This window comes from Pungitius pungitius, chromosome 16 (assembly GCF_949316345.1).
Source record: "Pungitius pungitius chromosome 16, fPunPun2.1, whole genome shotgun sequence".
Lineage (NCBI taxonomy): Eukaryota > Metazoa > Chordata > Actinopteri > Perciformes > Gasterosteidae > Pungitius > Pungitius pungitius.
In genome coordinates this window covers 16,030,666-16,054,378 of record NC_084915.1, presented here as the reverse complement: position 1 = coordinate 16,054,378, position 23,713 = coordinate 16,030,666, and the positions used below count along the sequence as shown (strand labels likewise).

General features: G+C 48.3%; 2 protein-coding genes across 2 annotated transcripts; one reads left to right on the top strand and one right to left on the bottom strand.

The window, feature by feature from the left end:
• Nucleotides 1–2,120: 2,120 nt before the first annotated feature.
• Nucleotides 2,121–22,374, bottom strand: capn5b (calpain 5b). Its single transcript, XM_037467782.2, has 13 exons — nucleotides 22,303–22,374; nucleotides 17,620–17,793; nucleotides 12,363–12,494; nucleotides 8,456–8,664; nucleotides 8,162–8,354; nucleotides 6,641–6,834; nucleotides 5,301–5,378; nucleotides 4,798–4,993; nucleotides 4,553–4,675; nucleotides 4,251–4,447; nucleotides 3,493–3,614; nucleotides 2,837–2,973; nucleotides 2,121–2,341 (listed from the first exon to the last, which is right to left on the bottom strand). The coding sequence occupies exons 2-13, from the start codon at nucleotides 17,782–17,784 to the stop codon at nucleotides 2,159–2,161; spliced, it is 1,929 nt and encodes a 642-aa protein (XP_037323679.2). The 5' UTR covers nucleotides 17,785–17,793; nucleotides 22,303–22,374; the 3' UTR covers nucleotides 2,121–2,158.
• Nucleotides 9,885–10,509, top strand: ompb (olfactory marker protein b). Its single transcript, XM_037467783.2, has one exon. It carries the CDS (start codon nucleotides 9,885–9,887, stop codon nucleotides 10,365–10,367), a length of 483 nt encoding a protein of 160 aa, XP_037323680.1. The 3' UTR covers nucleotides 10,368–10,509.
• Nucleotides 22,375–23,713: the final 1,339 nt, after the last annotated feature.

Sequence of the window (23,713 nt, the reverse complement as noted above, 5' to 3'; positions counted from 1 at the left end):
AATAAAGAATAGATATATATGTATATATATATATAGTAATAATTCAACAGTACAATACAAGGCCATGAACATATTGGAAAATAACCCATGCAAGACACATTTACAAAAGATGCTGTACACAAAGGTGTGTGGTCAATTAAATGCCATGTTGTGACAGTTCAAGTAATGGAAAAAAAGGCGCTGAAAGAAAATCAGAAAAACAAACTTGATAGTTGGAGATCAGTCCGCTGACTGTTTGTCTTACATTCAAAGGAATTGTCTTGATAATGAGTGTTACATAGGTTTTTAATTCCTATTGTGAAAAAGAGAAAACAAGACATAATGAAGGTCAATGAAACGTGAAATGAAAAGTCTTTGCAGTGATATTCCACTTTTGGGGAAGAGAAAAAAAAAACACAAGTTATGATTTTCTTCTTAGGCTTCTGTCACACAAATCCCCAGAGTCAAAAGGTCAAATTTGAACGGCTGATTGTGGTCAAGAAGTGTCATGGTTCATCACAGATGGATTAAACTGTACCAGTGTTGGTCCAATATGCCGAAGCCATCTGAAATCCTCCCGAAATCCCCAAAGAGTTCATCCCATGTTGCAAAGCCAGGATCAAGGCGATGGCACGGGTCGTTTTGGCAGGACGCCTTCTCAGCTCGCCGCCCTCTTCCTCTTCGTCCATTAAAGTCTCAATAAGTCAAAACAAAGTGCGAGGCGTGTGTTCCACTAAAGGGTTCCTTCCCTTTCAGTTCACACCTTCCACAGAAAGTGTTTCCCTTCAGGTACAACGTGGATTGAGAGATATACATTCATTCACCCTCAAGCACTCGCGGATTCTTGCTCTGCAACACACACACGCAGCACACACACACGCGCACACACACACACACACACACACGCACGCACGCCCGTTCTGTGCCAACAGCAGAAGCGCGGCTGCTGCCTCTTGGGGGGGCAGAGGAAGCGTCAGGCAGTGGTGTTGCCGTTAAGGGGTGATGTGGCACAGAGGGTGGTGGTTTCTAGCCGGCCCGGGTCGGGCCAGGTGGGGCGGGGGGGGGGGGGGGGGGGGTCCGAAAGGGACTGAGCGAGCAGGCGGCTCCTCTTTGGTCCCATAAAGCACTTTGACTATGTCAGGGTGAATCTTTGCACTCCGCTGGATTTGAGAAGACGTACACATGAGGGGAGGGGGCGGGATCAAAGAGGGAAGGGTAGCGCTATCGAAAGCACCGGTTGCTAAGCTACGACCGGAGAGACAAGAGAGCACAGGCAAAGAGTCTAGTTTTGTTTCCCTTCTTCTTATTATTTTTTAAGCCATGCAGTTTTGAGATCGTCCATAGCAACCGGCAGAGAGGGAGTTTGTGATGGGTTTCAAAGATGGAAGACAAGATCCCACACATGAGCACGCTCGCGCAACGACACAGAAAAGCTCTCAGTTAAGGGCGAGAGAGAGTAGCTGCTTTGTAAAATCCACGATAGAAAGTGACAAACTGGTGGAGACTTGAGGCGTCTGTTCGGGGTGACTGGGTGGGACAATTATCCACATAAATATATAAAAGAGCATTACGTCACGTTGATATATCGCAAATAGAGATGAAAGCAACGGCGGGAGGAGCGAGAGACGGAACTGAAAGCTGTGCAAGCACAGCTGATGGAGAAGAGTGTTTAACATCATCCCTCCTCAAGGTGGAGAGGGCGGACTCGACCTTAAGGCAATGCATAGCCCTTGGAAACATTGGCACATGCATGGAGAGTGCAGACACGTCTGCATGAGTAGTGTGTCCATGACTGAGGGTCCGAAGTAAGGTGGAATATGCATGAAGAAAAGAAGAAGTTGTTCTTAAAAGTCAGCCACTGATGGGAGATTGAGGCTCTAAAAACCTGCAACAAAACCTCCTTTGAAAACATGTCGTCTTACGTTTCATCAGGAAATGTAGTCATCGGCCTTTAAACACCTGAAACAAAGCTGAATTTAAAAGCGAGAAGAGAAACGGGGAGACAATTAAGAGGCGCGAAGAGAACGCGAGCCGCAGGGGGAAAAAAAAAAAGAAGAAAAAAAGAAAGACACAGTGAGCTCCCCGCCCACCGCCTCGAAGGGATCCGCGACCCTGAACGCCGGGGGGGGGGGGGGGGGGGGTGGGAGGGGGGCGCCGTCCGAATGCTAAACGAGCCGCGTCAGATGCTGGTGAGCGCGGTGGCGGTGATGAGGCGCACGGTGAGCGTGCCCGGCAGGTCGTTGTCCTGGCGACTGCCCTTGTCCCGCAGGTGAAGCGTGTGCTGCTCCTGGCGCTCGTTGGGGTCGCTGAACAGGATCACCTGACCCAGGAAGGTGTCCACGATCATGTTCTTGTTGTAGATCTAGTGAAGAGATTCCCGAAAGACAAGGGAGAGGGCGAAGGGGGCGGGAAAAGAAGGGAGCGGAAAAGACAAAGAGACAATAAGCAGGTACGAAAAGAGAAGACTGCGAGAGAATATGTACACGGGATATAAAACTTGGTAGAAGAAGCCCAATGAATAGTAAACCGTGCTTGTATGGTTTACCTTATTTAACACAATGTTACGGAATTTACAAAACATATAAAAGATAATAGAAAATAGATGATGTGTGATGCATGAGTTCTGCCTCTGAGATACAACTAATGCAATTTCACAGGTCCGATTGAGTAAATGCAGCATTGTTGTAATTATCCAACAAACACACTGGCTTTCGACATATCGACCGATATCGAGTCTGTAATTGATTGTTGACGGATGTTTAATTCCATGCAGCTCAAACAGTTTTCCAGGGTTATGGGGTTAAAGTAAAGCAAATGAAAAATGAAATGCCTTTAATGAAAGACGTGAGTGGCTCACCTCGATGTGGATGCCTTCCTTGGGTTTCTTGCGGTAGAACAGGCCTTTGATGTCAAAGTTCGGGCACCGCGTGTCCTTATGAACTGGTGAACGAACCCGCTCTCCTTCACAGGTGATGATCACGTACGGATCGACAGCTGAGAATGGAATGAAAAGTTTGAAAAGTCTTTGTGATAGGTGACAGTCTTTGGTTCTTCGTAATGAAATAATTGAACAATACTGTCCTCGTCTGTTTGCTTCATGTTGTGATGTATAAAAAGGGGGGAATGATTGCATTGCATTTTTACTTCTTCCACCACTTCAGATTAATCTAAAACCACTATGTTTGGCGCCACCCGGTGGACACGGAACACGTACTGCATCCACTTTTATATGGAACGGCTGATATTTTATTTGGAAAAAATAAGCAAATGGCTTTAAAGGTGAGTGAAATGCAAAAGTAAGCGCACACGCTATGGGAGCTTTAAGGGGTTAAGGACTAAGAACGGGAGCTACGGTCTCAGCAGATGGTGCCGTGGTACCTTGCACTTTGCTCAGAAGTCTTTCCTTACTGGGATTCAGCCAGTGGAGCTCTGTTGGTGTTTACAGGAGTTTACCACACAGGAATACGATCGTCGACACGCAAGCACGCAACGCCACGCGAGTAGTGGTCCTACCTCCGTTGGAGTCCGGTCCCTGCAGGCCTTCAGCGTTCATGACGTGGACCTGGGTGACCAGCTGAGGGTAGCCACACATCCCAGTCCAACACGTCTGAGGGGGGTCGTCCAGAGTCAGTTCTCTGGGAAAGACAGAGTGAACGCTATAAAACTGACGAAGGCCAATGCAGTCAGTGCCATACAAAGAACAGCAGCCGTAGCATTTGTGCATGCGGGGGGGCTGTGCAATGGCTCCTCGTTTATGGGATTGGTACAACACTTTTTTTCACTATCCCTTCACTGCATGCTATATACTTTTGGGAGTGTGTAGCTATGAGATGGGGCTGCACAATATATATAATTTCAGCATATTGCAATGTATCCAATAATCATGTGCGATGTGCAACAATTAATCCATGATTTATTATCAATAGACTACAGACGCCCGCCACAGTTTCATTATGAAGTGTGCAGCTGCTTACAATGAGGCGGGGTACACTGGGTTCATTATCATGCTTTGTGGGTGCATTTTCATCATCACAGTTTTAAATTAATTAATTGCACCAGACGGATGTATTTAACTTTTAATAAAATTCACTGCAAAACGCAGACGGATTCAGATGACAACGTCAGCTATTTTTTTTATATTGTGCCACCCGACGCTGTCGATCCAAAGCTGGCAAATCCATCTCGACGCAGGTTCAAAGTACATTCAGGACATTCAAAAAAAATAAAAAATAAGTTACACTATGTGTTCATTGGGAATAGATCAGATTTACTTGCAGTCTGAAGGCACATCAGTGAAGACGCGGAGCAGGAAGTCACCCTGCTGCCGGGGGTCAAAGGACGTGGGAATGATGACGTAGCGGCCCTCCTTCAGCTCCTTCCTGAGGAAGACGCAGCGCGAGTTGATGTAGATGGAGCCCGCTACTTTCTGCTGAGCCGAGTGCATACGGTACTTACGATTTAGCTCCACCTGCGGGACGAGAAGACAAGAGTAGCAGAAATCCGCCCGCGCGGGGTAACCGTTGCTCTATAAACCCATCGTAGTGCTACTCTGTGCGTGCGTGCGTGTTTCTACCCGGTGGATATCAAAGCCTATGGCCAGGTTTTCCCCTTTGCCCTCTTTGGGTGTGGCTCTCTTCTCCTTCTGCTGTAAGCAGATCAGCACCTCGTCCTCCACTTTCTTCACATCAAACACGTACTGGGGGGGAGGAAAAGAGAGGGTGTCTCGCATGATAAGTCTCCAGCACTGGTCGCGTTGTCTGTGACGTGAAGACAAACGCCGCCGCCGCCGCCCCCCCCCCCCCCCCCGCGCGCGCTAACCTGAGGGTTCTGCAGGAAGGTGGCCTTGTGATTGATGCAGCCTCCGGACCGGTTGCGGAGGGGGTCCTGGCGGTGGACCCAGGAGCCCCTCATCACCTCCTCCTCCCAGGTTTTGTGGATGCTCAGGTAGGAGGTGTTGATGAGGCGGCACAGGATGAGGTCAGTAAAGTACTGGCAGAAGTCGTCGAACGTCATCCTGCAGAAGAGCATCGAAAGGAGAGGAGAGAAGAGACCGGAGAGAGAGGAACACCAACGAGAGGAAAAAGCTTGAAAGAAGAAGACCTTTAACAAGGTGCAAAAAAATAGAGGAGATGAAATCAGGAACAAAAAAAAGGGTCACGTGTTAAAAGGGAAACTGGGAATTTGAGCGCTGACAAGGAAAGAATTTGGAAGGCCGGCGTATGGATGATTCAACGGCATTATCTCGAATAAGAAAACTTAATAAATGGTTCAAAGATGAGGGAACAACGATTGTAGATGGCGAGTAGATTGACGGCTCTCACCAGAACTCGCCGTCGTCCTGCACGGTCACGCCAAGCTTCTCCCTCTCGCTCTTGCTCACCTTGTTCCACTGCTCCGAACTGCAGGGAGAGAGCAAAGAGCGAGGAGGCAATTAGGCAGGTAATCAATTACATGTCCTCGTGTGATGCTGTTCAACATTACTTTGTGCTAACAATAGCACCGTGAACATATGTATATAACTGGTAAGCAACTTAAAAAACTGTTCCTAATAATAAGTCCAGAATGTTTATAATGGCATAACACATTAATTGAGTTGAACTAAGCCATTATTTAGACCCAAGTATGTCTTATACTTAATAAAGAAAAAGTATATAAGCAGAAGTATTAATAAATTCTAATAAGTGCTTATGAATATAGATACAATCTAGCAATACATGTTTTTATTAGGCTATTATTAACTACTAACATAGTCAGTAGCATCTTATAAGCACTTTAGACTCAATATCTTAACATATACGAAGAGTGGGTAATTCACCTGTGAATCTTTAAATACCCATTGCGAGCCAGTTAATACATCAGGTTCAGATGTATAAATGATGCATGATTCTGCCCCCGAGGGCACGACTAAAGTGTGCGTTGAACGTGTATATTTGAGAGTGTGAATCACACCTAAACATAAAGGTCCGTTCTGTATTCACTGCTCACAGGCTTTTCACTGGATGCAGTGGTCTGTGTTTATGACTCAAGCGTCTCAACAGTCTGTCGGGACTCCTTATACAGTAAAAGGAGTTTTTTTTTTCACGAAGATATGAATAAATTATTCAGCGAGAGCGAGCGAGTGATTGAGAAAGAGCGATGACTCGCATCCCTTTAACAACATCTTTCTCCCCCGTTTCGGCCTCATCAATAATTCAGGCTCCATTATAATCCGGCTTTACCACCTCCCTGTTTGTTTCACAGAGGCAAGACGCAGACAGAGAGACGCCGCTCCGTTACCTGAATTGTGTCTCAAGAGGTTCCCATCATGCATCATTCCTCGGGATACGTTGGGGACACTCCATACGAGTTTGCTCATTCGTCTCGGGGACCAGTGGGTCAAATTTGAGGTTAGGAGTATTGGTTGAACGTAGAGTAAAGGTCAAGAATGAAAGGACAAATGTCTGTTTACATGCATGAAATTCAACTCATTTAAAAAAGGACCTAGCACGAATGTCGAGGGGGCGTTTTGAGTTAATCGAAGAAGGCACGCCTGCATTTTAACATGAATATTAGTGGAAGATTAATTTTTCCACGCAACAGCCGGATCCGAATTGAGACAGGATGAGACGTGATGAGCTGCAGCAGTTCGTCCCGGCCCGCAGGTGGCGCTGTGGTGACCTACCTGTCGCTCCACGGGCCACTCCACTCCTTTTCTCCCCAGGGGTTCCTCATGCGGATCATTTGCAGCTTTTCGGATTTGAAAAAGGCCAGCAGTCCGTGACCGAGCCGGACTTTCCGCACGTCTGTCACGGCGTAGGCATGACCTTTGACCAGGCCGCAGTCCAGCCGTGCCTCCATGTCCTCTATCGTGGTCGCCTGGGAAAAAACGGGAAAAGGCTATTTGTTGGTAAGAGACGATTCTGTGTGAGACCACTGGGGCGACGTTAACTATTTAAAATTGTATTCGACCGTTTGTTCATCAGCGGAGCGCCTTATTGACAGCAGAAAAAAAATCCAAAAGAGGGAAAGGACAAATATTTGTCAGTTTAGAATAATTGCTTTGTCCAAATATAAGCTGTGAGGCTGGACTCAGATTTTTCCCATTCCACAAATCGGCACCCGAGAGTAGCCTCGATGTATGCGGCCTCCTAGGGGACAGCGGGATACACACATTCACACAAGCTGAAGTAATAACATAGGGGGGGGGGGGGTGGGGGGGGGCACATGTGGAAAATGCATCGGGGTGTCGTGCTGCCGAGCCGTCGTTGCTTTTGCAGTCGAACAATAAGACTCTGCGAATCCGAAAAAACTCATGCATATAAACGAGCCATGCGCCATTATGAAAAGGAACTGCGTGTGATTCCGAGTCACAATGAGGGTTTGTTCATCGGTTGTTGCCGGAGCAGCTCGTCAGGGTGTCAGATTGGCATGAGAGGGGGGGGGGCGGGGGGGCCAAACAAGACGAGAAATTCGTAACGAGTCTGGGATTTCTTTGCCTCAAATCCCTTAAGCGTTATGAACAGACCGCCCTACGTTAAAGCAAACTTAGGTTTTCACTGAAATACAGACCGTCTCAAACACAATGATTTCCTGAATAAACTACATTAGCTGTGAGGAACATCCCAGGCTTAGTGGAAATATCTTTAAAGGGAAAAGGCCGGAACAAAATCATCAAAAAGGACAATTCAGAAGCACTATTCATTTGTGCGTTTCACCCAACGTAACCTCAAACAAAGAACCACCCGGCTTTGACAGCCTTGAAGAGCCTTTAAAAAGTAGCAGGGAGAATTTATGCAGAGGTTTGGCAGAAAGAGAGAAAGAGAAAGTCAACACACACAGCCAGCGTTTCATCCCTGGACTCGAAAATCACGGCAGATGATGCTTTAATAAAGAGCTGCGGGGGCACAAGGGGTCGGTTTTGGTGGTGGATTCGATCGTGTTCAGAGAACAGGTGCTGAAATGCTGCTAATGGGTTTTGTTGAACGTTTGACACACAAAATGCTTTCCATCAGATGAATATTAATCCTGCACAGTCGTCCGGTCAAATTTCCAACTTCCAACTCTCGATACTTTGGTTTAAGTGCAAACGGCTGCCAAACTAATGGAATTACCATCGGACATTAGCGTTCAGACCCAAAAGCCCCACGTAGAGATAAGCATAAAAAAGCACAAAAGCACATTTCTAAAGAACAAAACAAGTCACCCTGATGGAGCAGCTGATCAGGCCGTCTCTGTTGTGGACTTTGAGCACTCTTTCAAACAGCTGGTTCCGGGCCGCCTCATCCGTTGCCATTTGACCCTCCAGCAGGTCCACGGGCTCGGAGACGCCGCCCGTGAAATCCACCAGCGCGTCGGCCGTGTTCCCCCCGTCCAGAGCCTCGTAGCAGCCGTACACCCTGACGGGAACAGGAGGAGGGTTCGGTTCATGGGGGGGATGAAGGGGGGGGGGTTAGGAACAGTGTTTTGGGTTTTCGGATCCGTTGGCGCTGGTACTAACTTGGCGTAGGCCTTCTCCACCATGGCGCTCCAGAACTCGTTGCTGTCGTTGGAGTGGCAGTAGACCAGCTGGTTGTCCACCGTCGGCAGCCGGTCGTCAATCACCACGTCCACCCACTCCCCGAAGCGCCAGAAGCGGAAGTGGAAGATCCCGGCGTACGATTCGGGCTTCTCCGTGTCCCACTCCTGCTCCTTCCAGTTGGGAATGACCTGGGAGAGAGAGGTGGGAGGAGGAGAGGAGGGGGGGGGAGAGGGCAGGTAAGCCAAACAAACCGATGGGCCCACGGAGCTTGAGTGATGTCAAGGTGGAGCGGGCTGCTCCTCGTGTCCGCTGATGCATTTAGCATTAAGGGACAGATTTATCACCTCGGCCCCCTCCTCGGTCATAAATCCAGCTGTAATAGGACATGGGTGAGAGGTAATAACTGCGGTGTGTGTGTGTGTGCGTGCGTTTTAGCTGCCTGGATTTACTGTGGTCCAGTGAAACCAAGCCACCATTTTGCAAAATGTTTGGTTTTGAGGAGAGAGGTAAACAAACAAACAATACGTTCACATACAATCGTGAAGGTTTGCAAACAATCAATACATAATACATTATGTTGCCATAGCAGCCAAAAAGGTGGATTTTTCTGTCGCTTGTTACTGCTGGAAACATTTATTTCTGCATCACGTCACACAACTGAACCTTAAAACATTGAGGCGACCTGCGAAAACATCCACCAGATTGTTTTTTTTAAATTGCATCGCCACATTCAAGAGGGCGAAAGGATGCGGGAAGCGACACCCCGAGTGAATCAGGTGACGGCGCTCGGGCGGGGTTTGCCTGGAAAGGTGCCGCTTACTGAACAGCAGTTCCTGTCACGCCTCTCTCCAGGAGGTGACACTCTGCTGATGGAGAGAATCTGGCCGAGGGGGGAAAAGGTGGGTGAGGGAGGGAGGAGAGGGGAGGAGGAGGAGGGGGGGGGGGACTGCACCACAGAAACCTCAAGAGTCAGTTTGTAATCCTTCGGGAGGTGATTTCTCTTTCGCCCCCACCTCGCTGTTGCTTACTCTGGGAGAGAGAGAGAGTGAAGGCTCCATTCATCTCACCTTTCAGCCGTGACCCAGGGCTACTTTACCCTTTTCAGAACTCTTTGGGTGATCACATTTAACCCCCCGCCGCCCGGGAGAGCCGAATAAAGACAACAAGACGCCGCCCCGCCCCCCCCCCCCCCCCCCCCCTCCCCTCCCCTCCCCTCCCCTCCCCCCCGAGGAGAGAGCAGAGATCTCGTTTGTTCCCGTTGCCTGGCAACCGGCCAGCCCTCTTCCCCCTGCCGACGCCACGCAGACACGAACACACGCGCGAGAGTGAGTGAAGGGAAGGGAACGGACGCCGAAATCCAGCCGCGTGGCACCGAACCTCTCGCCGCCGCCCCCCCCCCCCGAGAGCAATGTCCGCGGAGTTGGCGCTGACCTTCCGGCCGGACACCCACCTGACGGAGGTGATGCGCCTGCGGGTCCAGTCCCTGCAGCAGCGGGGCCAGAGGGGGCAGGACGGCGAGCGCCTGCTGGGTCCCAACGAGGCCGTGTACCGGCTGGACTTCCCCGGGCAGGCGCTCGGCTTCTCGCGGTGGTCGGCGGGGCCGGTCCAGGCGGGGCGCCTCAGCATCACGGCCACCTCGCAGCTGTGGACGCCGGACCTCACCAACCTGATGACGCGGCAGCTGCTGGAGCCCGTGGGGGTTTTCTGGAGGGCGCCGGGCGACTCGGGCGACGCCCCCGTCCGCTGCTACGAGGCCGACGCGCACGAGCTCGGCGAGCGCATCGCCGAGTCGGCCAGGGTGAGGAAGGTGATGTACTTCCTGTTTGCGTTCGCGGACGGCTGCGGCCCTCAGGCGGTCGACTGCTCCATCGCCTTCACGGTGGATCGCTGAGGCCTTGGACTTAAAAAACCTCCTCTTTTTGATTTGCTTGCGCAAAGAAATCCTTCATTGTCGCATCATCCGACGCCTCGGAATGGGACGAGGCAACCCCCCCCCCCCCCACCCTCCTCCTTTGCTTTCGTTACTGAGCCTGTTGACCTTTGTGTCCTGTGATGTCAAATAGTAGCTGTACACAAATAAATCCAGTAACTCAAAAAAGGTGTTGGTCTTCTTAACCAACGACGGCGGGCGCTTAATTCTCCGGGATTGCGTGTTGCTCCTCTTTCGACAAACAGCCGCCCCCCCCCCCCCCTCCCCCGGCGGGTTTGGCTTGAAATGAGTCCCTGGTGGGGGTAATGGATAGAGACAAGCGCATGCCTGTTCATATTCCAGGTTCCTGTTGCCTCATCCGTCTCTGTCTCGCACGGTGACCCTGACGAGCAAGAGGGAGAGAGAGAGGGAGGGAGGGAGGGGGGGGGGAGGCATGTGGATTTCACCCCCCTCGGCCTCCGCAACGGGCGGATGGAGCACAAAGCGTGACTGCAGACGAGAAGCAGCGCGTCAGACGAGGTGCGAGAGAATAGAAAATAACCGAGGTGTCGGGGGGGGGGGGGGGGTATTGGACTGGTTTCTAAACTCACCGCCCGAACCATCAATCCGTTCTGTGATAACAACAAACCACCAAAAATGTCGCCTGCAGACTTGAATGCATAAATAGAAAGAATCAGCCTTGACAAATGCACTGGCTTTGGGGAAAATTATCCCTGAAGGCATCTTATTATTAAGTGACGATAAACAAATATACCCTAGAAATTAAACATATATCGTGCTTTGAGTAATTACAGGGATCTAATAGGGCACAACAGCTCTGGAGCCGAATGAGAGGCACCATTTGCAGCTAATTAGCAGATTAAAGCGATACAAAGTAAAAAAAAAAAATGTAGAAAGCACTCGGCTCTCACTGGGGAACGCGATCTGCTCCCGTGAGAGTTGGACCGTTGCTTGTTTTTTGCTTTCACAGGAAGACAACACGAAACAAAACCACCACGCGGCACTTCCACGCATCTTGATCCACATCTCAAACAGACCAGTAGCATGGAAGCTCCAGGCCCAGGACTGTCGCATAACGCAACCCAAACAGGGTTCTCCGGATTTCTATTCAATTTGGTTAATTATTTCACATTTGTAAAAAAAAGAGTTGTCCGCCAGGGGTCCGTCCTCTGTCGCTCGTCTTCATCTAAAAAGGCTTTTCTGGGGAGTTTTGCCTGACCCCAACGGGAGGGTCGAAGGACAGAAGGTGTCGTATTCTATTACAGACTCTAAAGCCCCTTCAGGAAAACTTGTGATATTGAGCTGCATGAATAAAATTGACCTGACACTCTCAAGAGGCAATGCTCTCGGCGAGAAAAGCAAATGACAAGGAATAAAAGGAATGTATGGATGTAGAAGAAAAAAAAAAGAAAAGAAATTAAGCAGTAAACACGCTGCTCAATGGATACAGAGTTGTAGGATGGTTGTGTGCGTTTGTGGGATCATACGGGGAGAGAGAGCCGGAGCAAACAGAGAATGAGGGATACAGTGTGTGTACACATCCGCTCTAAAGCAGACCGTCGCGATCCATCATCTCGCTGCGACATCTCGTTTCAGATCCCACTAAAACCTCGTTGATCCCTTTGTTTGCTCTCTCAGGATGGATGCAGAAGATCTCGTCGGTCAATGTCCCCCCCCCGACAAGCGAAAGTTCACATCGTAATATATGACACCTCAAATTTGAGACGGATCATCATGGGTAGATGTTTAGAATAAAAACACATTTACTACCAGACGGATTTTCAATTTGACTCAGCAGCAAAAATGGCTAAAAAGGAGGATTTGACACAGCATTATGACACATGACACAAGCATTTCTGCCAAACTGGTGGAGTCTGAAAAAAAGAAGAAGACAGCAGCAGAAAAAGACAGAACAGAACAACACATCCGTGTAGAAGAATGAAATAAAGCACTTACTTTTTGCCACAAAGACTCCCTTGAGGCCAGACTCGAGCACGCCGCTACAAACCAGCAGTTACCCAGCTGTCCCTGATGTAAGTCGTGTGCGCTGATGCCATCCACAAACAGGTGAGGGTCCTCGCACAGCTCCTACACCCCCCAAACACAGACGCACAAAAGTTCAGCGCGGGGCATCTCCGCGGTTCAAACGCCGACAAGGCAGCGTTTAGAAAAGGTCGCCAAAGGTCGTATACAGTTTTAGTGGAGAACAACAAGTTGTCTTTTTTGCAGGGTAAAAGGTGAAATAGCATATGTGAACACAGGGTGTACGTTACACCAAAGGAGCTCGAATGGTTTATTAAGGCGAATGCATGAATCCAACAAAAAAAAAAAAAGACCATCTGTCCCGGCGCACCCACGTATCATGTTCACAATCTTCGGCCTAAGTGTGGGAGGGCTGCGTGCTTTTATGAAATCACATTTCCTGTGGCTGCAGCGTTGGGGTCCATTTTCTACCACAGTGTGTGCAGACGGACCTCTATTACGTCTAACGACATGGTCCTCAATGAGCTTCTCTCCCTCTGCAGGACTAATGCACCTATACACACACACACACACACACACACGGTCAGACACCCTGTTGTTCCGGAGATGAAGTGTGGGATGAATACTACAGGGTGCGAGCCGACACCGGGCACTCAGAGGGACACCCTGTCCTCTGCTCTTTTGTGTACGCACAATAAGCTACACTACGGCATCAATGGCACAAACAGGAGGGGAGGTCTACGGAAAAAAAAAACAGTTACTTATTTCCAATCCTTCACAATGGACTTAATAAAAATACATACAGGTGAAACTCGAAAAATTAGAATATCGTGCAAAAGCTCATTACTTTCAGTAATTCAACTTAAAAAGGTGAAACTAATATTATATTGTGTAGCCATAATCATCAAAATTATATCAAATAAAGGCTTGAAATATCTCACTTTGCATGTAATGAGTCTATATAATATATTAGTTTCACCTTTTAAGTCGAATTACTGAAAGTAATGAGCTTTTGCACGACATTCTAATTTTTCGAGTTTCGGTATAAAGTGCACTTTGTACACAGTATTCACAAAATGTACAGTATTCTCTTGGTATTTGGCTTTTGATTCTTATTTTGAAAAAAATAGCATGTTATCATTTCCACAAATGAGAGATATTTTGATAAGAAAGAGGGAGAGAGAAAGCCTCAGAAGTGTTACTAGCCTAACTGAGTGGGCTATATATATATATATATATTTACACACCTCAGAAGCCAGCGGCTCTTTTTCCACTCAACGGTTGCCGTGGACGCCGACCCAGAGGCGGAGATAATATTCAAAACAACAAGTTCCCCGAACTGGTTTGGATCACCATCTCTCTTGAGTAATACGTTCCCTTCCCAGCGCCTGATGCTTATGTCAAACCACGACCTAATCGATTCTGCACACACTCTCACCCCCCTTCGTTTCGGTGACAGGCCGATATTCTGATCTTTAATGTAAAAAAAAAAAAAAAGGTTAACGCCAGCCCAACATAAAAGAGGGAGCGCCGTGGTTTTTACTACGGCCCGCTGGCAGCCTTCCGGGCCGTGAACAGCCCGTTGGCTCTGCCCTGCTTTATGGGAGCGGCGGGTCGATGGGCACCTCGGGCCATTACTCGAATGGGAAAGCCCAGCGCCATTTAACTGCTCTTTATCTTTACACACTTGCCGCACTCAACTAGGGGGCCGGAGAAGTAAAAGAGGGCGAGAGAGAGAGAGAGAGAGAGAGAGAGCATTTACTCACGTGAATTACACACGGCGGACCTCTGCAGCGGGCACCGCGGCGCAAACGGCCTTTTAATGAAAGCCGATCCGCCCGGACGCAGGGGAGAGGCTATTTGTCATTTACGCTCGGAGAGAAAATCATCTGCAACATTAGAGGCTGCACCCTGAAAAGGCAACGCAGCCTGGCAACGGGGGGGGGGGGGGGGCAGCGCGGCCCACCAAAAGGTGTCTGAAACACGGTGAATAGATGGACCTGTGTGTGTGCAAAATGTATATGTGGTGGAGAGACTTTGCAGGTGAGAACCTGAAAGATGCATTTGCTGAAAACAGGGACAAATGTATTGTTTGCATAGAGCCCTTTAGATCTCATGTAAATTTGCAATGTGTGTAATGGATAATCCCAGATGCTCTTGCTCATGTATTCTTGTATGAGAGTAAATAAAGAGAAAAAAGGTTAGTTAAGAGATTCTGGTCACTGTATCAATCGTTAGAAAAAAAAAAAAAACCTGCAACCTTTCAGTGTCACGTTGTGTATGTCAATTAATGCCGACCACAGCATAAACCCACTATGTTGCATGTTCAAGTGTGGGGGGTAAAAACCACACACACACACACACACACGCACACACAGAGGTCAGTAATCTGCTGACTCGGCTTGCTGTAAAAGGCTAGCTTCTAATCAGAAGCAGAGGCCAGTGCAGCGCTCCCTGGAGACGAGACCTGTGGTCCTCTGCCCTAGGCCCCCCTCTCCCTCCCTCCCTCCCTCCCTCCTCACCCCCCCTCCCACCTCACCTTACAAAGACCAGCACTCAAACACTTCCTGCTCGAGCGGGTCGGAACAAATCTTTAACTCCCGGGTCCGGAGTTGAGCTCTCAGTCACATTTTAGTCCCAAGTTATTTTTTCTTTCTTGCCCCCGATGTCCACAACCGCATTGATCGGTGGTCTGAGAGGCGGCGGCGGCGGGGGGGGGGGGGGGGGGGGGGGGCTCCCTGTGGCGGCCTCGCCGACCACGGATTGGCTCAGGCGGAAGAGTAATGCAGCATCGATCCCCGGCAGAGCCCCGCAGACACCGGAGTAATGAGGACATTGTGGCCTAATCATTTAGAACTCCTCAGCACCGTCCATCGGCCTCCGTGAGGAACCATCGCGTACCTAAACACCACCAAGTGTATGTATATGTATGTATACATACATATACATATATATATACAAATATATGTATACATACATATACATATATTTGTATATATATATGTATATGTATGTATACATACATATACATATATATACAAATAGGGATGCGCTCGTGCAACGTTTTCGTACCTAAATAAGAGATGTTTCCTGATTAGGAATATTGATATAACAGTGCTTTAAGATCTAAATACTTATAATTAGGTGGGATGATTTTTATAATATAAGAAAACACAAGGACAGGGATTGCTTTGAGTCATGAGTTGGTATTAATCGCATTGAGTACTCAGCGGAAACGTCCCCCTCCGTCTCACAGCATGTGGCGTCACATCGCCCCGCCCTCGCCTAGTCGGGACATAAATAAGCACAAATCAGTGGAAGAGATGGGGAGGGGGGGGGGGGGGGCAGGCTGAGGGACAATGTGAGATGGACGGAGATGGGGGAACATTTTATTAGAGGCTGCTCTTTAGCCACGCTCTTCCACCGGGACTTCATTGCAGCCATAAATATCGCCTGGGCGCATCTGAGCAAGGATAACGCCGAGCTCAACAACCTCTACAGGAGAAGAGGGAGGGGGGGTGTGAACCTTCACCCCCTCCCACTGATAACACAACCTCTGCGTCGCCGGGCGGATAAGAAACGACACGAGGGCAGGAACCCGTCTGGGTTTTATTGAATCAATCCTGGAAGAACAATTTCGAGAACACCGAGCTAAACAAACGTCATTAATCAACTTCCCATAAATGAACGAAAAAACAAAAAGACAAGTGACGCCCCCCCGCCCGCCTTCATAAGGTGATGTACCAGTTATGATGACTCTGGGTTCTTTTCCCGCCGCTGCGCACCAAACTGCTGCCGACAGGCTTTTACGGAGTGGAAATTTAGGTCTAGCATCCGATTATTTATAGAGATCCCCGTCCGTCCAGCACGCCGAGCTAAAACAACTCTAAATATGACGGGTGCCATCAATCACGGCGCGACTGAAGCCCTTTTCCCCGACAGTCCACTCCAATCGGCAAGTTGACATCCGATTCCCCATCGCCCACTTTTTCCCACGCTCATCAGATCCAAACCGCGCTTTTCAAAAGGAGCGCACGACAAGTCGGACCGGGACAGGCGAGGGCACAATTAAAAAAAAAATTGTAATAGATTAGGTCATCATCATCGGCAACTATTTTAATCGTGCTTCATCGTTAGCGGAAAATCTCGCGATTATGGGGGATTTACTGATTTTTGCGGTTCTGTATAATTAATTAAACGGAACGCGTTTTAAGAATTCACCTCGCGCTTTGAAAAACTGAAGAAAAAAAAAAAAAGAAAAAAGGATCAATCTAGAAAATAACGCTTTGGTTGCCCCCCCCCCCTTGAAGTAGCACATCTAGGTTGGTCAACGATTGTCTCCCTGAGGAATTTGGGATTTTTGGGTCGTACCAAACAAACTCCTTCTAGTAAAATGATCTGAACACACGCCTTTCATTTTCAAATAGCCGTTATTTTAAAGAACCAATGACGTACTTTTATCTTCTCACGTCTTACTGGTTATAGGCTTTCAAGGACAAAAAGCAAGTGTCATTTAGCTGTTTTTGTGATTCACTAGTGATGAGTAGCTTTAGAATCTGATCCGCACACTAAGCGTGCTTCATAAACAGCCCTACAATTTTTTTTTTTTTTTAAAAGGCCCGTTTGGGCTTCCTGTTCCCCCCCCCCACCCCCCCCCCCTGCTGACATAAACCACCGTCACTGAAGACACAAATCCTGTCCTGACGAAAAAAAAGGAAGCTCCTTCCAGTTCTCAGTCTGCATGACTGAAGTCGGCAGAGACCAAAACATATAATCTGTGTGACCCAGTTTCCATGGCGATGCACGCTTGCTGTTGCAGCAGCAGCAGCGGCGGCGGCGGCACACAGGCAGAAGGAGGTTACTCCGTCCAGAGCCACAGCCCGCTGCGTGGGGGGGGGGGGGGGGGGGGCAGGAGGGGGGGGGGAGTCAGCTCACTGAATCCTGAGGCCCTGCATCCGGTATCATCTGCCACTGAAATAGACGTCGGGTCGCCCGGGCGCCACCACAGAGGACCACAGAAGGGAGAGGAGAAGCGCTTGATGGCCGCTGACCAGGCGCGAGGGACTCATTGGGGTGGGGGGCCCGTAGCAGCATTAGCACGGTCCACTTAAGTACACTATTTTTATATGATAATGTTATAATATGTATCTTTTGAAGCTTTTGAGTCCTGGTGACCGGTCGGCAAAGAGCCGCAGGCAGCCTCAAACCGCCAATCTACGCTCCGACTCACCCGAGGCCTCTTCCACACCACGCGCCCGATCCTGTTGCCGTGGTGAAACAGCGAGTCGTCGACGGCGGGGAAGCGGGGGTCTTCGAAGAGCAGGCCGCTCTGCAAGCACTGCCTCTTCAGGGTGGAGTACTGCTGCCCGTCGAAGGCCTTCACTGAGGTGAACATTCTGCAGCCCTGAAACGACCAGAAAGGACCTGGACTTCAACATCTCGTATCACACACACGTGGTTAGGCATCACAAGCGCTGCGTTTCTATCACACAATACTCTATACAAAAAGGTAGCCAACTTCCCTCCCTACGCTCACACACACACACACACAAACACACAGCAGGCTGACAGCCAAATCCAGCTTTTTAAACCTCAACAGTGGAAGCTCTGTCGGAATACGAGGTCGATTTGTGCTGCTGCCTTGAGCCCAGCCTGGATTCACTGGGTCAAAATGATGCATCTGTCAGTTCCCTGATATCCTCGAGGGCCTAATTATCACTGCTATGCATTAAAGGAGCCATGTACTCATTGATCAGCTCCGGACCGGCAGGGCATTCAGTGGGACTGGTGGGTCAGCGTGAGGACAAACTGAGGGATAATCAATACAAAAACATTAGATAATCCCCAAATCCACTAGCTTTTACCCAAAATGTCATACATTACCATAGTGCCTCTCCAGCAATGTTCTAATCAATATTGACAGTACAACATGAGATTTGCTGCAATAGAATTGTTGTCTACATAGCAACCATCAATGTACGAATTCATCCGTCCAAGGCTTTGTTAATAATTTACTCTCCTTTTACCTCAATAGCTGTAAACGCTAAAGAAGATTAGTTCCTTGAGTTCAGTTCATGCATTGCTGGTATAATAAAAACAGCCTGATATTTTCTTATCACAGATACATTGGTATAACAAGATAATGTAGTACGTACTGCCAACGATATACTGTTCAAATCAAGTCATTTTTACAATTCAATTCTGCAAAAAAAAAATTGAAAAGAAATATCAAATATAAAACAAACTAAATTCAGTGTAAATGAGGGTTGTAGAGATCTCAGAGAGTCAGACAACCGGACCTCTTGCTACATTAGCCGCTACTAGCATTACAAATCATTTCGGAATATATTATGTCAACGGCCTTTGTTTGCAAAAAGGTCAGAAAAAGGCCTTTATCCGTGCGCCCTTTATAGAAACACTGGTATTGTATCAGTAGTCTGTAGTTGAAGATACACAAAGCTCAGGTTTCAGTATCAGACTGGAAAGGTTGGAGTGGTGCATCTGCAAATCATTCTGCACGAATTCCAAACAAACCTCATTCTGAAAAAAAAGAGATAATGCGTTTGCAGTTTTATATTAACGCTCTGGTTGAAAGGATTCATGGATTCGTGGATCATCATCGAAGATGAAAGAAACATCCCTTCACCTGACCCTAACTGTCCACACCGGCGTCACACTGCAATCCATGACACCTCATGAGGATTTAAGCACGGCACGAAGCGTCGTCAAACATTAAGTGATGCTTCGATTTGGAAAAGAAAACGGCGTTTCGAGGCTCAAGTGTGGTTAGCAAAAGAGATGCCGAAGGAACGAAGTGGAAATAAATTACAAACGGCCCACGCGGCAGGAAGGACGGGACTGCAGCAGAAACCACAGGAGAGGGGAAGGAACCGCTTAGTCAGAAATTGGCAGAAAGTGGCCGGTTTGTTTCCCAGATAATGGGCAATAAAGACGGTAGAAAGACGCCGTGGCGGGGGGGGGGGAGGCGTTGATGTTTGGCGAGATGGCACGCCGGCCGTTCGCCACGCCAAGTGGCCAACGGATTTAAGTGAACGAGAAACTACGTTAAACGTGTAAAGCATGTCTAAAACATGAGAAATGACACGTGGAGGAGGAACAAAACCTCCGCTGAGGATGAAATAGTGATGAGATGTTGACTAATTCATGATTGACAGACTGCGCAGACAACCCTCCCCCGAAAAAAAACAACAACAACAACCGAGTCATGACTCAAAACTGACATCTCCCGCAGTGGAGAGAGGTGAAAAGCTGGAGGGGGAAAGGCGTCCAATCAATGATCAATACTCCTGAGCCGCAGTAGAAAGGAGGCAAAGTGCCCCTTGCAGTAATAAGGTGTGTAATACACTGTGTAACGCAGTGTGAATTAATCAGCAGCTACACTTTGGGCTCCGACGTGTTGATCCAGGGTAACAAATAATTCATAGTGCTTACTCTCCCCTCGTTGTGCAGAGCACGTTCTCCACCGACTTGTTAACCGAGGCGCTCTCGATGCACCGCGGCCCCCGGGGTCCCAAAACCGCTGAACCACCTCTGCCAAACGGCAACGACTAATGTTTTCCGTATCAGAAACAAAAGGCCAATGCCTGCAAGGCTTGTCACAACTTTGAAAGAGTAATGATGAGCACTGAAAATCTAAATTTTTACCCAGAGGGGTTTTACAACGTGTGCAGCACACCCTGTCTTTTGTCCCTCGATTTGGAGAAGGAAAAAAATTCAGATTTTCACCGGTTGCTAACATAGAAAAATGGATCTTAAGTTCAGAGTTAGCCTGGGGGAGGAGCGAATAACTTTTCAGGCTTATAAAAAAAGGTCAGCCTATGTTTGTGTCTACCTTGCACCAGATTAATGAAAAAAAACACCTTTTGTCAAACTAGTGCATGGTCCTGATTGGCTAAAAAAAAAACCTGATGCTGCAAATCGGGTCTGGTGAAGAAGGGACAAGCGAAAAGGCAGCGGCAGGCTTTTCAGCACCAGGGACAGCGTCCATCTGAGGGCCGCACGGAGCCGACTGAGCAGCACCACGGACAGCTCCCGGGTTCGCGGCCCTGAACCGGAGCGAGCAGCCCGAGCACGCACCCTCCCTCCCTCTCTACCGATCAATTGGGCAGGGGGGGAGGGGGGGGGGGGGGATGTCAAATCCACTTATAGCCAGGGAGGCATTATTACCAGAGGGTAATGGCGTGTCTGCCTACACTTAAACAATTTTCTCCGCACTCTGCCTGGCAGCACAAGGGAAGAGCCTGTTACTTTTATCCTGGGTAAGACGTTGCCATGTTGTTGCTAGAGAGGCTCCAGGACAACGAGTTTCTGTGGGGTGACCGTTTCAATATCAGTAACAAAAAAGGGACAATGGAAGCCGCAGCCGGACTTTGAGCCCGCCAAAAAAAGATTATCACAGTGATCTGTGAAGGAAACTGTGCTTCCCCTGATTAGACGCAATGATAAGAACTGAGAAAAAGGGAAAACTGTGCAGCACATCATTAACGTGCACCGCGCGCAGCGGCAGATCCCGGCACTGTGCTGGTCAGAGATCAGGGGAGGGAGTGACTGATTGAGTCTGCGACTGCTGACAGGCTGATTACGCTCAGGGAGGAGAACGATAATGCACCAGTATAAAGAGAGGGAGAGTCAGAGTGGGAGAAAAGAGAGAGAGAGAGAGAGAAAGGAGTGGTGCGCCAAACCGTGGGTTTGTCCATCCTCCCTCCTTCACCAGGGAGGAGGGCTATCCCAGCTTCCCATCCTCCCAGCATCGTGATCTCCTCTCCGCAGTATATCCTCCTGCATGATGCCGTTGGTACTGAGGGGTTTGGCCGTGACATTCAACACCACTAAGTCACTTTTCTCCACCGGGTTTTATTCACTCGTGTTCTCACAACCTCTCGGACGTCCGAACGGCAATGCACCCCAGGTAGCTGCACTCAGCCCAGGTAGCCCACATCACTTAGATTTGTCTATGTGAAAACAGGTTCTCATCAAAGAAGACCAAACTACTGTATTTTGCAAGAATATTATTTTAAAAAATAAGGTTGCACTATATAATAGTAGTTTTCTTATTAATATTGGACACATAAATTATGTTTCCATGTTTTAACATCGGATTCTTACTTTAGCGTCAAGGGACTACTAGTTGTGCCAACCCTTATTTAATAAGAATTCACTGTAAAGATCTACTTGGGAAAAGGACTAGTGTTATTTTAGGGCATGCACTATGAATGTGCAGCAGTCCCCTCTTGCTCTGCAGAACAATGCACTTCTTGACATTATTAATGTAGTGCTCCTTGTGCAAGAGGAAGACTAGGGGTGACACACACAATAAGTCGCTGGTTGATTTCAGGAGGTCTTTTGTTCTGTTGCTGTTTAGTAGGAGTGACCATTGGAATAGAGCTTCGAGCTATCCCTCCTCCACTGTTGTTATTGGAAGATATGCCTCCAGCTTTTATTCGTGGAAACTTTCGATTTATATTTATGCCGTGCATTGCCGGCTATTTGTGAAAACAAGATCGAAATATGATACAATTTGGTAAAAGAAAAAAAAAACACAATAGCATATTTGCAATTTATACCCGCTAATAGAAAAAGCTCAGCGTTGGTTTCCAATATGCCGCTCTTATTGCGCATAATTTAAAGCTCATTACACACAGGTAAAACGCGGTTGTTTGATAAAATATTTCCTCTCATTCCTCTTCCTCAGCCGCGCGAGCATGTCATCGACCCAGCAGCACCCGTCCAAGAGAGGCCACGCAAGGCAAGGACGGCTGCGGGGAGCGGAAGGATCCGAGGAGGCTCTCCTGAGATCGCGCGAGGCGCTCCGTCGCCGCGCTGAGCGCCTCGCGCGCGCCCGGGTGGAAGCATCAGGGGGGGCGGGAAAGGCGGGCTCACACGTCGCGGTTACCTGATCCGAGGCCTCTCCCGTGGCGACGTGATTCTCTCTCGGGTCCTCCTCCGGCGAGGAGGTGGTAGGGGGTGGGGGAAGGGGGGGAGGTCCGGCCGGTCCGGCTCTCACTCTCCTGGGGGCTGCTGGGATTCCTCGCCACGCTCTCTCTCCCTCTCCCTCCCTCTCTCCTCGCTCCTCTCTCCTCACTCGAACGGTATCAAGTCTTCATGGAGGAAGGCGGCACGAGAACAGGAAGTAATCTTCTCAGAATTTCAAAATAAAAGACGTTTTTACCCCAACACATATATAAATACTGTTTAATGAAATCGTCACCAAACGGACTAACCACCACCCACAAACCCCGCAATTCGTCATCTCCCGTCATGTTTATAGTTCCTACTTATAGTCTACCTACATTTAAATTCACTAATCAACCTGTATAATGTGTACATATTACCTCAATCAATCTGCATATCCCATATTATATAACTTATATTTGTAAGATACTTATTATCTGTATACTTGTACCTACTACTACTGCACTTCTGGTTGGATGCTAAATTTAATTTTGTTGCTCTGTACTTGTACATGTGTGTTGACAATAAAATTGAATCTAATCTAACCGTTGAGCACACAGTTATATGCGCATTAAGCAGCTAACGTTAACAGTTAGACATAAGATGTAACTTAAGTTTTAGAGATCAAGTCCGAGCTGTAAAGGGAGGTAAATATTCGACTACCCTTTGTGGATATAGAAAGAAAACCCCTCCAATGACTGCTTATTATCCACAATTGGAAACATAGCCAACAAGCAGCATCATTCTTAACCTTTTTGACCTCGGGGCCCTACCTTTGAAGAGCAAATTTGCCCGGGGCCCGTTCAAATATTAACACTGTTTTGTATTAACTAATTAATATGATTATAGGTTGGATTTGTATTCAATGTCTAAATAAAATAAAACAAAAAAAGTTTAACAAGCAAAAACCTGATATAGTGATCATCACATGGACATTTATTCATTATCTGTATGTAAACTATCCACCGTGGAAATAAGTAAACACCATTTCTTCTCTTTGTTGTAAGAATTACACAAACATCGGAACCGCAAACGGCGTCGTGTTCGGGTTCATGACGTCATGCGGCATCGCACACACCTTGAATTTCACCGTCTCCTCCAGGAAGTGCGTTTGGATGGCGCCGCTTCAGGCTGACCTGCAGCCGGTCTGATGACCTGTGGTGTCGGCTCGGTGCCGGCGTCTCTCGGTTAGACACAAACCAACCAACAGGCGTTCCATCTCAGCCTCACAAAGTGTGTTCACGCTGCGGCAGCAGGACGGCGGCGATGACGAGCGGAGCATCTCAACGCTGATTGGCTTTCGCAAGACAGCGTCAGGGCCACATTTTTTGCTTTACTTTGAAAGTGCGAAC

What these genes read in the sequence shown, in the direction of transcription:
- ompb (XM_037467783.2), top strand. Translation starts at nt 9,885, where the DNA reads ATGTCCGCGGAGTTGGCGCTGACCTTCCGGCCGGACACCCACCTGACG.
- capn5b (XM_037467782.2), bottom strand. Translation starts at nt 17,784, where the DNA reads ATGTTCACCTCAGTGAAGGCCTTCGACGGGCAGCAGTACTCCACCCTG. An exon ending in GGGACCGGACTCCAACGGAG is followed by an intron (nt 2,974 to 3,492) that starts GTAGGACCACTA and finishes TTCCATTCTCAG; the next exon opens with CTGTCGATCCGTACGTGATC. An exon ending in AGGAAGGCATCCACATCGAG is followed by an intron (nt 2,342 to 2,836) that starts GTGAGCCACTCA and finishes TCTCTTCACTAG; the next exon opens with ATCTACAACAAGAACATGAT.